Consider the following 13092-nt stretch of genomic DNA (forward strand, 5'->3'; position numbering starts at 1 on the left):
TTGGGGTGATTTAATCTTTATCAATTAAGTAAAAATAGAAATTTTCGTTATCCCTAATAAAATATAAAATTTTTTCCTTGCCCTATTCAGTAGCTCTAACAACTACCGTTTCCAACAAGTCTTTTCTAAAATATAAATTTCTTTATGTAGTTTCTTATCGATTTTGATATATTTTAGGAAAATGTTAGTTAGACATTTCCACATTTGCTTGCATATAAGTACAAATATATGTGTTTATATATGTTTGTGTCTAGAGTGTTTTGTGGGTTTTCATGATGTTTTTTGTCCGTCTCCAAACCAAAAGATATGAAAACTTTTTATACCAATTATTTGGCTTTAACGCGGGCTACCTCCAAGTTGTGGATTATGTTTTTAATTAAATTTTCTTTTTTTTTTTTTTTTCTTAGGCACACTTAGCCTGTCAGACACACCTAGATTTGCTTAAAGTCGATTTTACGTAGACTTTAATTACATAAGTAGCACTTATTTTTCAAAATTTTATAAACGTTTTCATAATATAATTGCTGCAATACCTTACAAGCCCTTACAATTGAACCCCTTAGGTATATCAGTAGCCAGAAGAAGGAAAAAGTACTGACGCGCAATTAGGAATCACTTATGTAGTTATTGTTACTAAAATTTTTTCCTCAAATGCATTCTCATTAATGATATTTGCGAATAATTTAAAAAGTTAAAGATTTACTTATGGCTTAAGGTGTGGTCACATTCTACATACACACGATCTGAATTCGTATGTAAACCTTTACAGCCGATAACCGCAATAGAATTATTAAGCACATAAAATATGGCATTTAAAACTTGGATTGCCAGTCATCTCGCGAGAACCGCAATTGTTATTATAATTGGCTCAAGTAGAGTGCAGGCAATTAACATAAATGTTATATAACTCCAAGTTTGGCACATATGCTGCTACATATTGTAAACAATCTAAATTACCAACGCGCTAGCTTGAAGTAGAAGTGCGATGCGCTGCTGTACCTTTAAATGGCTTTATTTAAAAAAAATTTTGCTCATCAGGTTAAAGAAGATAATTTTACTTAAAAAAAATAATTATCAGAGAATAGTAAAAAATTTTTAATGCAGTAACAAACAAATAAATCTCCTTTTACAATCCTTCTTTTATTTCTCGTCATTAGCTTATCCCTTACGAATGCTTGGAGCATTACAAGGGTACACTATAAAGGCTGTGTGAATTAACTCATAAAGTGGAATTAAAGATATGCGGTGTACAGAGTGCCAATTTTTAAACTAAGAATACGTAAGTATATATGTACGTAAAGTGCGTCTGTCAAAGACAAATTTCCTTGCCGCCAATGCTTTAATTGCCGGCTATCTCAAGCAAATCTAGAATTTAAGTGATTAACTTAAAAATTTATTAATTTAATGTCAATATTGTTGGGAGAAAATTTATAAACGACTATGGCGCCTTGCATCATTTTGTAAAGAGAGGCTGTAGTCTCTCCTAGCCGAAGATAACATTCAGTTGGTGCGTGATGTAATAATAAGATGCTTTACAAGAACTATATAAGACAACTTCCAGTCTTAGTGTGCAAAAAACAAATTATGCGGCAGCAGCCACATTTGCTTGTTTTTATGTTAATATTCAATAAAGACGAGTCTTGTTTCGCCTACTGCTGCCGCAAGTTAATTGCTTACAGAAAGTTTTTTTATACAATTAGCATTCAAGGCTGTTATCATTTTCTTAACAACGCCAAGGACGGATAACTTTACACCAAGTTTACTCTTTTCTTTGCCCAGCAACAAGTATACATATATATATAAATTCTTTATCGGCAGAAAAGTCCATTTAAGCATATCCATCTCTTGTTCTGCCGACATGAAAATCACTCCGTACGCGCTGACGCACATTAAGTTCGGAAGTGGAAGCGATCAACCAGTAACAGACAAATATTGCAAATTTTAATTTACCGCGAACAATAAATTAAGGTTTGATAGAAGATTCGTGAAGGCCAAAAAAATTCAGTGCCAAAACGTTCTTAAGTAGCCGTTTTGATAGATTTCTAATTAAATAAACACTCTCCGCTTGTGTAAATTTATTAGGTAAGTAACGTGTGGTACACACCGAATAACATTTTTTTCTCCCGTTTTTTAATACTCAGTTCACGTTTCCAAATTGCCGTTAATAAGATGTCATGGCAAGGTTCAGAGTGGAAATAGCGCCGGTCGATTTACTAAAATGCTTCCATATATATATTTAAAAAATTGTTCTTTTTTGGGGCAAGTAAATTCACTTGCTTCCCTTTTTTGTTTCGCAGAACATTTTAAAAATTATTTGCTTAAATACAGATCAGAAACAAATTTTCAAGCCAAACTTCTCGGTTTCTCGAAAAGTGGTGGAATGCAAGAGCAAATCCATACCGAAATATCAGCCCTGCGATTATGTTTTCGATATGTAACCACATTTACTGTTAACATATTCTTCGATAATCTTCTTTTCAAAAAATATCCATCCAACTAAATTGTATTAAATGAGACAACGGGGACATGAATCTAGTTCGAAGCGAAAAAAAAAAAAACTATTTAGCTAAAACGGAATTGAACTATGACATTTTCCAAATAGCATATATATGCTAATACTAGACAAACATCGATTTAAATTTTTCACTTGTTTCATCATAACTTAAAAATTTAATAAACTAAAGCACATTGCAGTTATGGGAAGTGTGAATGTCTAAGCCAGGGAGTGCAGCGAAAAAACCCCCAAATATATATATATATAGTGTTTAATAACATCTATTTACATCGATAAATAAATGTATATTGCTGAAAGGAGAGGAGGTATTAAACATTGCGAAAAGCCGTTAATATAACGTGAATATGAGAAATGCAATCTCTTCACTTTCTAGCCTTCCTATAGCTGTGTATAAGAAGAGTTGACAAAGACACAAAATAAATTAATTTTTTGACATTATGATTGATAGCAAGTGGATAAACATGACTGGCTGGTAACGATTAGCTAGCTGGTAACTGCAACAATAATAACCGTAAAAAGTGAACCGATAAAATAAATTTAAATGACGAATAACGTGACGATTTCTCTAAACTACATGAAGTGAATTTGCCTAAATACAGTCTCGTTACCACACATGAGAACTACACGCAAATGCAACGAAATAAGCAAAAACTACTAATTATAATAACAAAAGCTTTTAAAGGTGGTCTTTGGTTATCTCGCTCTTGCCCGCATACTTAAGTTGATGTATGCGATGTGTTACTACAAAGTTCAGGAGGTATTGATACAATAATAAACTCTTATTATATGTAAGACAGGCGAGTAAGTTTTATTTTAGTGATGAACGCCATAATTACCGTTAGATAAACCACCATTGCTTTATGATGAGAGGACAAAGCAAACGATTGGTGGGCTTTTAACGCCTTTTCACCCATTAAGGTCGTCTCGATGAGAGTGAATGAGATCAAGAATTCAAATAAGAGAGATAGCAAACGTACGTAGGTTACAATAAAAATATCCAAAATATTTGTACTGCTCGCTCTAATGAAAAAATGAAAACTTGTTTTCGGTTGCAACTCTTTGCGCTCCCTAAACAAAATATATACTGAGATAGTGAGATAGATAGGGAGAGAAATAGAGAGAGAAAGAAAGAGATGAAGAGAGAGAGAGAGAGAGAGAGAGAGCATAAAAATAGTATGTTATCATTATTGTTTTTTCCACAATGCTTGTTTGTTGCTGTTTTACGCTACTTCAGATTGTTCATTTATGATTTGATTGAGTTTAACCACCAACAAACAAGATACGAAAGCGTAATAAAAAATAACAAACCTTTTTGCCGCAAGCAAAAGCAGCAAAAACTTGAAACGCACACAATGCCACCACCACCAACCAACACCACGGTAGTGCACACAATAATAAGTTTTACCACACGGTAAAAAAGTATGGAAAACAAGAAAATCAACTTGTCTAGTTAGCAATCTTCAATCTAGTTCCGAAACAGTTGTGTGTGAAACGTCGAATGGAAAGGTCTTAAACTATTCCTGTTTGACTGACTGACTACATTAACTGATTGATTAAGTGTACAAAGCAAACGTGTAGCAAATGAACCTTTTGTATAGCAGCTCATTACCGCAAGAGATTCTTTTTATTTATTTTTTTTATTTTTTATTTTTTGAATAGTAAAACAATGTAAATAGAGAGAAAGAGGAATAGAGTGAAAAGTGCATACAGCTCTGCCTATTGCTAACAAGAAAATAAGATCATAATAATTATAAAATACAACATAAATATGTGTACAACACTTCTTTCTATATCGGTTTATTAATAATATGCACACTGTGGCAGAAGAAATCAGAGAGAAAGAGAGCGTCGCTAACACGCAGTGTATAAATCGTATCATAAGTGACTCAAACTTAACTGAGTAATGATGGTGTTGTGATTGATTTTAGTATGCCGTGGACTCTAAATAAGGATAGACATGTCAATACGCGTTATTCTGACTTTAGACATAATAGTGCAGTGATTGAGCAAATAAATTTTAATTGATGTTACTTAACATAAATCCTAATCAGTGATTTCAAAACACAACAGCAACAAAAAAGATATTGGAAAACTATTAGTGCGACTTTTTCACTTGTTGTCTTCGCATAAGGCGGCGTGTAAAAATTTTAATTATCAGTTTTTGGGATTTTAGTATGCTTTGTCCACCAACGATGCGTCCAGCAAGCCCAGCCGAATCGGAAATTTCAGTAGGAGGTGCACCTAGCCCCTTACCACAGAATCAGAATCGCAGTGCTATTGATTTACTGCATCAACAACAATTACTTATGCATCAACATGCTGTAGCAGCGGCGGCGGCTGCCGGCTTTACACGTGCTGCTGCCGTCGGTACTGTGCCTGAAGAATATTTCCAACCTCTAAAACGTTTACGTATATCCGCTGATTCTGGTGAGCTTAAAGAAAGATCCCCCAGCCCCATGCGATCCACCCATTCTATCAACGCTTTAGCAACAGCAACAAACGCCAGCACAAAGGCTAATATCGAGGGAGTGAAAAGTTTTTCCATAGCAGACATATTAGGCCATGAGAAACGAGATTCTATACCAAGCTCTCCACCACCCGTAACGCACAGTTCAGGCTTATTGCAGCCACGAACGGAACCATTAGATATAGTTAGCGCAACTGTTCCACATCCTGCCGCTGCTGCTGCCATGCTTATACCTGGCTCTCCACACGTGGTAAGACCTTGGGATCATTTATTAGGTCCCATGCCAGTGCGACCATTTATTCCGTCTGCCTTGTTGCATTACGAACAACGTTTAGCTTTAGATTATCACCGCCAATTGCAAGAACATTTCAACGCTCAAGCTCAACTTCTACGACATATGAATGGGATGGATATAATACCATCAGAAAGTGGTAGTGAAAGATCTAGCTCTGCGGCCAGTGACTGCTGTTCTCCAGAAATACTTCGCGCTTCTAACGAAACCCACGCCAAACATACAGCTCAGACCAGTAGTGAACGATCACACGCGAGTAATTTAAACTCAAATAACACTACGAGTACCCAAACATCAAACAACAGCAATCAAGGTGGTAGCGGTAAAACGAAAGCAAACGGTACACCATTGGATGCTCTATTTCAAATGACAACCAAAGATTTCGATGAATCCCAAGGTAAGGTGAAAATAAAACAAATATCGCAAGAATCCAGCGAGCTTCACGGATTGTGTTCAGCTTATTTAGAATTAATTAAAAGCAACAAAACACTATTTGGCATTCAAATAATGACGACATTTCATATATTAATTGGATATGTCGGAAAACGACTCGTTGGTACATAACTACATCAAGCATGACTCATTTTGTAACAAATTCTTGACACTGCTCATTTAAAACAACGACAACATCACAACTAATAAATAACTAAAGATAATCATTAAACGTTCCTTTCAACAAGAGTTTTAATTGAATTGTCTCTCACAATGCAAAAAAGCAACCAAAAGATTAAAACAAATGTAAATGAGCGCCCACTGTTTCGAACAACCGCAATATATATTAATTTTATCTAATTAGTTGACCATAATTAATACTGACGATTTATGAAAGCAAAAAAAGATATATAATAACAAAAGCCAAACTGTTAATTGAAAACGAATTTTGAACACTCTATGCTTAACATTAATAGCAATAATTAGATGTGGAAGAAATCAGATCAAAGAAGTAGCTTTAAGAATCGCTAGTAGATAAAAGCGAAAGTTAAAATTAAATTCTAGGCCTCGCCAGGGGTGATTTCTAACAATTAGCTTAGAATTGGGCAACTGATTTTTCAAACCTGCATCTTTCCTAATACAAAGGAAAAGTGTCTTCTGAAATTACTAAGGTTTTGCTTTTGCTGAGATTGCAATTTTCCTCACAATTCGGTGAGTGGCTTTGTTCTCACGTAATCCACTACACGACACCAGATCCTAAGATATATTGTAGAAATTCTTCGAGATCCAATATTAAAAATTCTCAAGCATCTATGAGAGCTTCGTAGACGACGAAGAGTGAAATTTTTGTCAGGGAAAGTTTTCAAAAATTGACTAAATGCATCGAAATCGATGTATAACTACAAGCAGTCTTCTAAGCTCCGCAAACATCGTTTGTATTTTCAAAAGTAAAACATATTATGCTTCTTGTTCTTGTGAACAAGGTCATCTCACATATTTCAATCGCACAATATATAAAAACACTGCTAAATAGCTAATTGTGTCTGATTAGAGTTTTCGTGGCTAAGAAATAAATACCGACCCACCATTATAAGTAAAGCAACTGGATTTTACAGGTCGTTTGATAAAGGAGTGTTCGTGCGATATGCAAACATCAGCCAGGGGAAATATTTTGGACAATTTTACACGTATTTTTTAGAAGACATTCGCCTAAAACAACAAGCAGTAGAAACGGCTTTATGTAAGACATTATGTCCCATACGATTTTACTAAAAAATATAACAAGAATTATTTTGCTTGAAAAAATAAGAAAAAAAAAGTAAAAATACTTGTACAAAATATTCGAACAATTTAAGGTTTTGCTTTTCGAACAACCTAATACTTTAACCCATATTAAGAAGTATTAAAAATTCGTATCAATTATATTTTAAAACGATCATTGTTACGAATTTCATAGTTTGTTTTAAAATCTGTAATTGAAACACATTAGCGTAGGTCCTCGTATCTTATCTCTTGACTTGCCTCTCGAAAGAAAGAAAAAAACTCATTTTCGATGTAAAAAAGGTCTTTAATATTTTCTTCTACCCATTTAGCAGACATTATGACGCTAAGAATATCGTGCTATCCTGATTCCGTCTGTAAATATTTTCAAGGGAAATATGAAATTGATACTGCATTCTACGGCAAATGTTTACAAGTGTGTGAAGTTTTTTTACTCGTACGTAGCTATCTTATCTTGAAAGAAAAACCAAAGCATTATTAATCATCAAAGTAGTCAATTATCATAGTTTATGACTAAGAGGAAAACAAACAAAGAAAGAATAAAATAAAAATCCATTTGGTAATATACGGAGTATTCTTCAAGATACTCAAATTGCACCGTTCGAATTTTGTTAATGTCCATAAAGACACTTGACAATTTGTTACTAAAACAAAACTCCTTTTTTAAGCAACGTAAACACCAAAGCAAACTCACACACTTAATACAAATAATCCAGATGGTCGACAAGCGTCCATAAATTAGTTAATAACTCTGATTAGAGTTTTGGAAATACGAAGACATTTGGTTTAAGTTATTATGGAAAGGTCTAAAATTACTATTATTACCCAAGCATATATAATCTAACCTAATTATTACTTAAAAAGATATGCTCAGTTAAGTCAGTTAATCTATTGCTTTACAATGGAAGCACTAGTGAAGTAGGAGAGAAGTGCTTTCCAATAATTTGCCAAAACAAATTGCAGCAAATAACTTCGTAGGTATAGATTAAAACGACGCAACTATTTCATAACAATGTGAACACTAAGGCATTAGAAATTAAAGAGAAACTTTGCATTATCAACAATAAGGGGGGAAAAGGGGTCTTTCACTAAGCTTTCCCATTAGTCTGCAATATCCGAACCATAAAAATGCCAAATCCCCGTCTTCTTTACCACAGTCGTATGTTTACGGAGAATACGGCAAAAAATTTACAAACCCGTAGCTGACTAACGTTCATAACTAACATGAAAATCTCATCAAGCATTTTTAATTTCACAGGCAGATAGTAAAACCGTAGGGAAGTGATGCCTTTCTTTGAGTGAATAAAAAAAAAACAATGATCTTCCAAACATTTTACGATAGGCTCTTTCCGTAAATAACTTTGAATGAAATGTCAAGGGTAGTAAATTTTTTTAATGAGGTCACCTTATAATTCCGCGCCGCCATATATCCAGTTCTCATGACGCGATTCAAAATACTTACACCGAGGTCCCGTATTATCATCTCCAATACACTGTGAACGTTTATAGGCTCACAAAAAGCAAATTACAATGGGGAAGTGACGGGTACTTACATGATTCTGAAGGACGGAAATCTGAAATAGAAGAAACAATGAAATTTAAAAGGTTTTGTTTGTAAAAGTAATTTCTACAAAATGAAGCAAATTTTCACTTAACTCTAAGCATATAATCCAACACAAAGAGTTTACTAAAATCTCCCCAAGTGATATATATATTACGTTTAAAAGTAATGCGAATGGGGTCGAATTTTGAAAATCACTAACCGCGCACGCAACAATGTGCAAAGCTAGTCACTTATCGTCATTCTATTACTACATTTCATAATAATATTAATTTCCCACGATTTTGAAATAGCGGAATAACGTTCAATCCTTTAGATACCGTGTATGTTATCGATCGAGCACCTTTTTGCAATCACTATAGATATTTTTTTTTTTTTGATATGACCAATTACTTAGCCGATGATGCCCCCTGTAGGTGTAACACGGTGGCGGTCCAAGAGAAATGAAAAGGGCAGGGGGAGATCGCAACTAGAGAGTGTGGGCCCAATAGGTAGGTGTTACATCTTTAGCGGACTCCCTATTCCCTATAGCTACGACCAAGGGATGTTAGTGTCACTTTACGATAAGGCTAATTAAAGTTTAGCGAAAGATAATCACAAAAACTTAAATATTGTAAAAAACGTGGACCATAGATACGAAGACGAAACCAAGATCGCTCTTTCCTACGGGTAATCATTTCTGTGTATTTGGAATTATAAGTGCATTCAATAGAAATCATTATTTGTCATCTATTTTTGTTCGTAATTAGTGCTAACTTAAATCTAATCACAATCATAAGCAAGGCCGAAAGCCGAAAGCAAGCAGACAAACGGACGAACGGACGCATAGACATGATTGAACTGACTTTTAATTCCACGCTGATTAGAACTATGTATGTTCAGCGTCAACGATCTGTGTGGCACGTTTTACAAAGTGAACAGTAGTGGTGTAAAAATTAAACTTGAAGATGTTAAATTAGCTAAGACTAAATAAAATAAAAATATGTACAAAGCGTTTTTAATTAAAATCTCATTATGAGATAAGACATTAGAAACCTATTAAAAAGAGATAAACTCACAGATTTGTACATATTTAATATTGACTTAAGGTGGCTAGAGAATCTCAAGCTTGCGGCAATCAATGTTTGACTGCTTAGAAGCAACCTTACGCGGTTTAAGCATACACAAAAACATGAGCGAGCACTCTCCACAATGACATTAAATCATACTTCAATGAGTTATGTAAAAATATATGTTTTTATGATTCTTGTATGGCAACGGCGTTAATAGTTGGGTGTAATACACAAGTATTAACAAGCTAATTAATCAATACTCAATTAAGATTGAATGTTAAATGGAATGAAAGTCAAGTATACTCGAGCGTTTAATACAAAGGCAGTCAGACACCTGAGTTATTCTAAATATTTAATTGTTGCATACATGTATCTTTGTACAGATCTATGGAGTAAATCAGGTATTCCGTAATTCAAATAGAATTTCAAGTACAAATAATACACCAACACACACACGCCCACTATGCAAGCTGCTTAAGCAAAAGTAAATTTGCTTTTCTTCTCTATCTGTTAACGAGCAACGCCTCTTCACCGTATGCAATGCAAAGTATTTGTATGCAATTAATTTACTAGCAAACGAATTAATCATAACATTTATACATTATTATAATATTATTTATGCAACGCAAACATATAATTTTAGTGTTTGTATGTAATTATCTACAAAAGAGATATAAAGGGAGAGCAACTTTTTATATTCATGTCGTCACCCACCCAGTTCACTAATTGAAATCGTGCTTGTTTACTTTGTTACAGATAAGTCGCATTTGGATATATTCTCGAATCGGCCGCAGCCAAAAAAGAAGCGAAAATCGCGGACTGCATTCACCAATCATCAGATTTTCGAATTGGAAAAACGTTTTCTTTATCAAAAGTATCTATCGCCTGCTGATCGTGATGAAATTGCCGCATCTTTGGGTCTTTCTAATGCCCAAGTGATTACGTGGTTTCAAAACAGACGAGCGAAGCAGAAACGTGATATTGAAGAATTAAAAAAAGACTTCGAGAGCGTTAAAGTTTTTTCCGGCCATAAATCATTCTTAGAGAATGTTAACGACTTAAGCATTCTAAAGAAGAAGCCCCTACATCCCGACGCAGCGGTAATGGGAGGTCTGGCGGCGGCAGCCGCCGCAGGTATGATGCCCGTGGTAACTGCTCCTCCACCTCCCCCACCGCCCCTGTCAAACCTTAGCCCGCAGAAATGAATACGTGCCTATAAACGTCTCCCGCATATCAACTGAGATTTAAGTTCAGTTAGTTGAGATCCAGGAAATGAGCAAAACTCTGAGAACAGTTTCAAAACTATTCCTAAATATTTCGAAATTACGTGCGTGTTTTTCAAAGACATTGATTCACAAGTGAACAATTTGGCCTACACTCTACGCTGGCTTTGCAGCGTCAACGGCAATAAGCATTAAGTTAACGCGCACCGGAGATTTGCTTGCTCAGTCAATATGCACACAAACATACGGTTAAAGCAAAAAAGTTCGATCAGTAGTCACTACATTCCAATGGTCTCGATCACCGCAAAAAATACCAAAGAACGTTGTTGCCAATGTCTCTATTGCATCAATGATCTGTAAAAGTTTCAAACTTAGAGACAAAAACACACACAGCGCGTCGTAGCAGATATGTGACAAAAAGTTACAGCAAAGCAGTTAAGGCAAACGCAAACTAACTAACATCCTAGAAGAATGGTTCTGATCGCAAAGGAGTGCGCATATCTTACGTGAGGTGACAAAAGGAATGCCAACTCATCATTTTGAATGTATATAGATAGATAGATAGATAGATAGATATCTGTTAAATTTCTAATTGAAAATATAATTATCAGAAAAGTTGAGAGCATAAAAAGGAAAAAACGATAAATGTATATAATAATAATAATAATGAAATTGATGTATAAACGGAAATTATTTTTTCTTTTTGCATTTTACGTTTAGTCAAATTAATTTTTAGAAAAATTTAAGCATTAATTATGAATAACTAACTACATTAGCAGCTAAAGGAAGCAATCTAAGAAAATTATTTATCTAACTGTAAATATGAAAAAAAAATAAAAATTGAATTAATTAATTACATTAAACACGATGTACATATATATATATATATATATATATGTATATGTAGATATATAATGAACACTTTTGTTGTGTGCAATGAAAAATTTTCCCAAAATAGCGATGTGTGTTGTTAACCCTTTTTCATCGGCAGCCATAATGCAAACAATGAACTAGCAGTGTTACCACAGCCTGTTCATAGCCCATTTAAACACGGTGGAAGAGCTGGTCCCAAACGAAAATGAATACGAGTGGACGGTTTTTGTTCAGAAATGGACAACAGCCAAGCATACTGGAACATTAACGATGTCTTTCAATGCCGGAATCAAGAATAAAAGCTCAAAAATTGGCTGGCTGTCCAGTCGATCAAGAGAAGGTCGACAAGCATTGCACGGTCGTTCCACTTATGTTACATTAATTGCAACTCGCTTGCATTCTGTAATTTATAAATGAACTCCATGTCGAACGTGAAATTTGTACATGTGCATCGAACATCCGCGTTAAGCATAGGCATTTGCAAAACTGACAAACCTGCTGGGTCCTAAATTATTTCACCGTTTCCTTTTTATTCTTCTAATTTATTTACATAAATCACTGACCAAATGATCGACGTTTACTGGTCGTTTACATCTTTCTTTCCTCTTCGCGTTTTAAACCAAGCTTAATAAAACATAATGAAAGCCGTAGAAAATAAATCTAGGTTGACGGTGAACATCAAAGCTATAAAGTAACGGCAGGAACGAATTGATTAAAATAAATTTGAGATAAATAATTCGATTCAACAAAAGAAAGCAAAAAGTCACTTCATCGACAAAGCCATACAATAAAAATCAATCCAGAAGTGCCAGAAAAGGAATAGAAGGAAATTATATCAAAGATTAATGATAAACAATGCTAATGTCGTTATAAAAAAAAAAAAAAAAAAAAAAAAAAAAAGAGAAAGAAAAGCAGTGATTAGGTGAGAAAGAGTGTTGATCAAGGCGGTGTTTAAGTTTCAAAAGATTTTTTAAGCCGCTTTTTTATTGTTCATAAAAAATAAGTTTATCATTGTGTTAAGTGTAACGAAAAGGCAAAATAATAGTAAGTCGTGCTGCTGATAATAGGAAACCTTTTGAAGCGAAACCAAAATGCATGGGGAGCAGTAATTTTGTTATCTTTACTAATTGAAAAAATTTGAGGTCCCGTCTGTAATTAAAGAAGAAAAGGTTTCCAACTATTATTCCATTACCAATAAGCTGTATATATATACGCACACAAACATCCGGAACACAATGCTAATTATAATATTTTTAACGACTTAACAGCTATTCGTAGTTTGTTCCAATTTTATTTAATCCAATAGCTCTTCTTCTCCACTTCAGCCTCTATTCTCCTAATCATTGATTTTCTTTTTAATTACATTGAAAACGTCTTCTTTCTACGTAATGTCATA

The 13092-nt window shown here is 34.2% G+C and overlaps 1 protein-coding gene across 2 annotated transcripts; it reads left to right on the top strand.

The window, feature by feature from the left end:
• Positions 1 to 4003: 4003 nt before the first annotated feature.
• LOC119634913 (homeobox protein B-H1) lies at positions 4004 to 11415 on the top strand. Of its 2 annotated transcripts, none has more exons than XM_038029344.1 (3): positions 4004 to 4074; positions 4175 to 5671; positions 10357 to 11415. In XM_038029344.1, the coding sequence occupies exons 2-3, from the start codon at positions 4690 to 4692 to the stop codon at positions 10803 to 10805; spliced, it is 1431 nt and encodes a 476-aa protein (XP_037885272.1). In that variant the 5' UTR covers positions 4004 to 4074; positions 4175 to 4689; the 3' UTR covers positions 10806 to 11415. The 2 variants fall into 2 exon arrangements, with proteins under 2 accessions (XP_037885272.1, XP_037885273.1); XM_038029345.1 differs by having other exon boundaries at positions 4005 to 4021.
• The last annotated feature ends 1677 nt before the right edge of the window (positions 11416 to 13092 follow it).

The sequence above is a fragment of the Glossina fuscipes genome, unplaced genomic scaffold (assembly GCF_014805625.2).
Source record: "Glossina fuscipes isolate IAEA_lab_2018 unplaced genomic scaffold, Yale_Gfus_2 3, whole genome shotgun sequence".
NCBI classification, from domain to species: domain Eukaryota; kingdom Metazoa; phylum Arthropoda; class Insecta; order Diptera; family Glossinidae; genus Glossina; species Glossina fuscipes.

Excerpts from the sequence above, each read along its gene's own strand:
- LOC119634913 (XM_038029344.1), top strand. The coding sequence starts at position 4,690 with ATGCTTTGTCCACCAACGATGCGTCCAGCAAGCCCAGCCGAATCGGAA. Across the intron at positions 5,672-10,356 it reads AGATTTCGATGAATCCCAAG|ATAAGTCGCATTTGGATATA; the intron begins GTAAGGTGAAAA and ends ACTTTGTTACAG.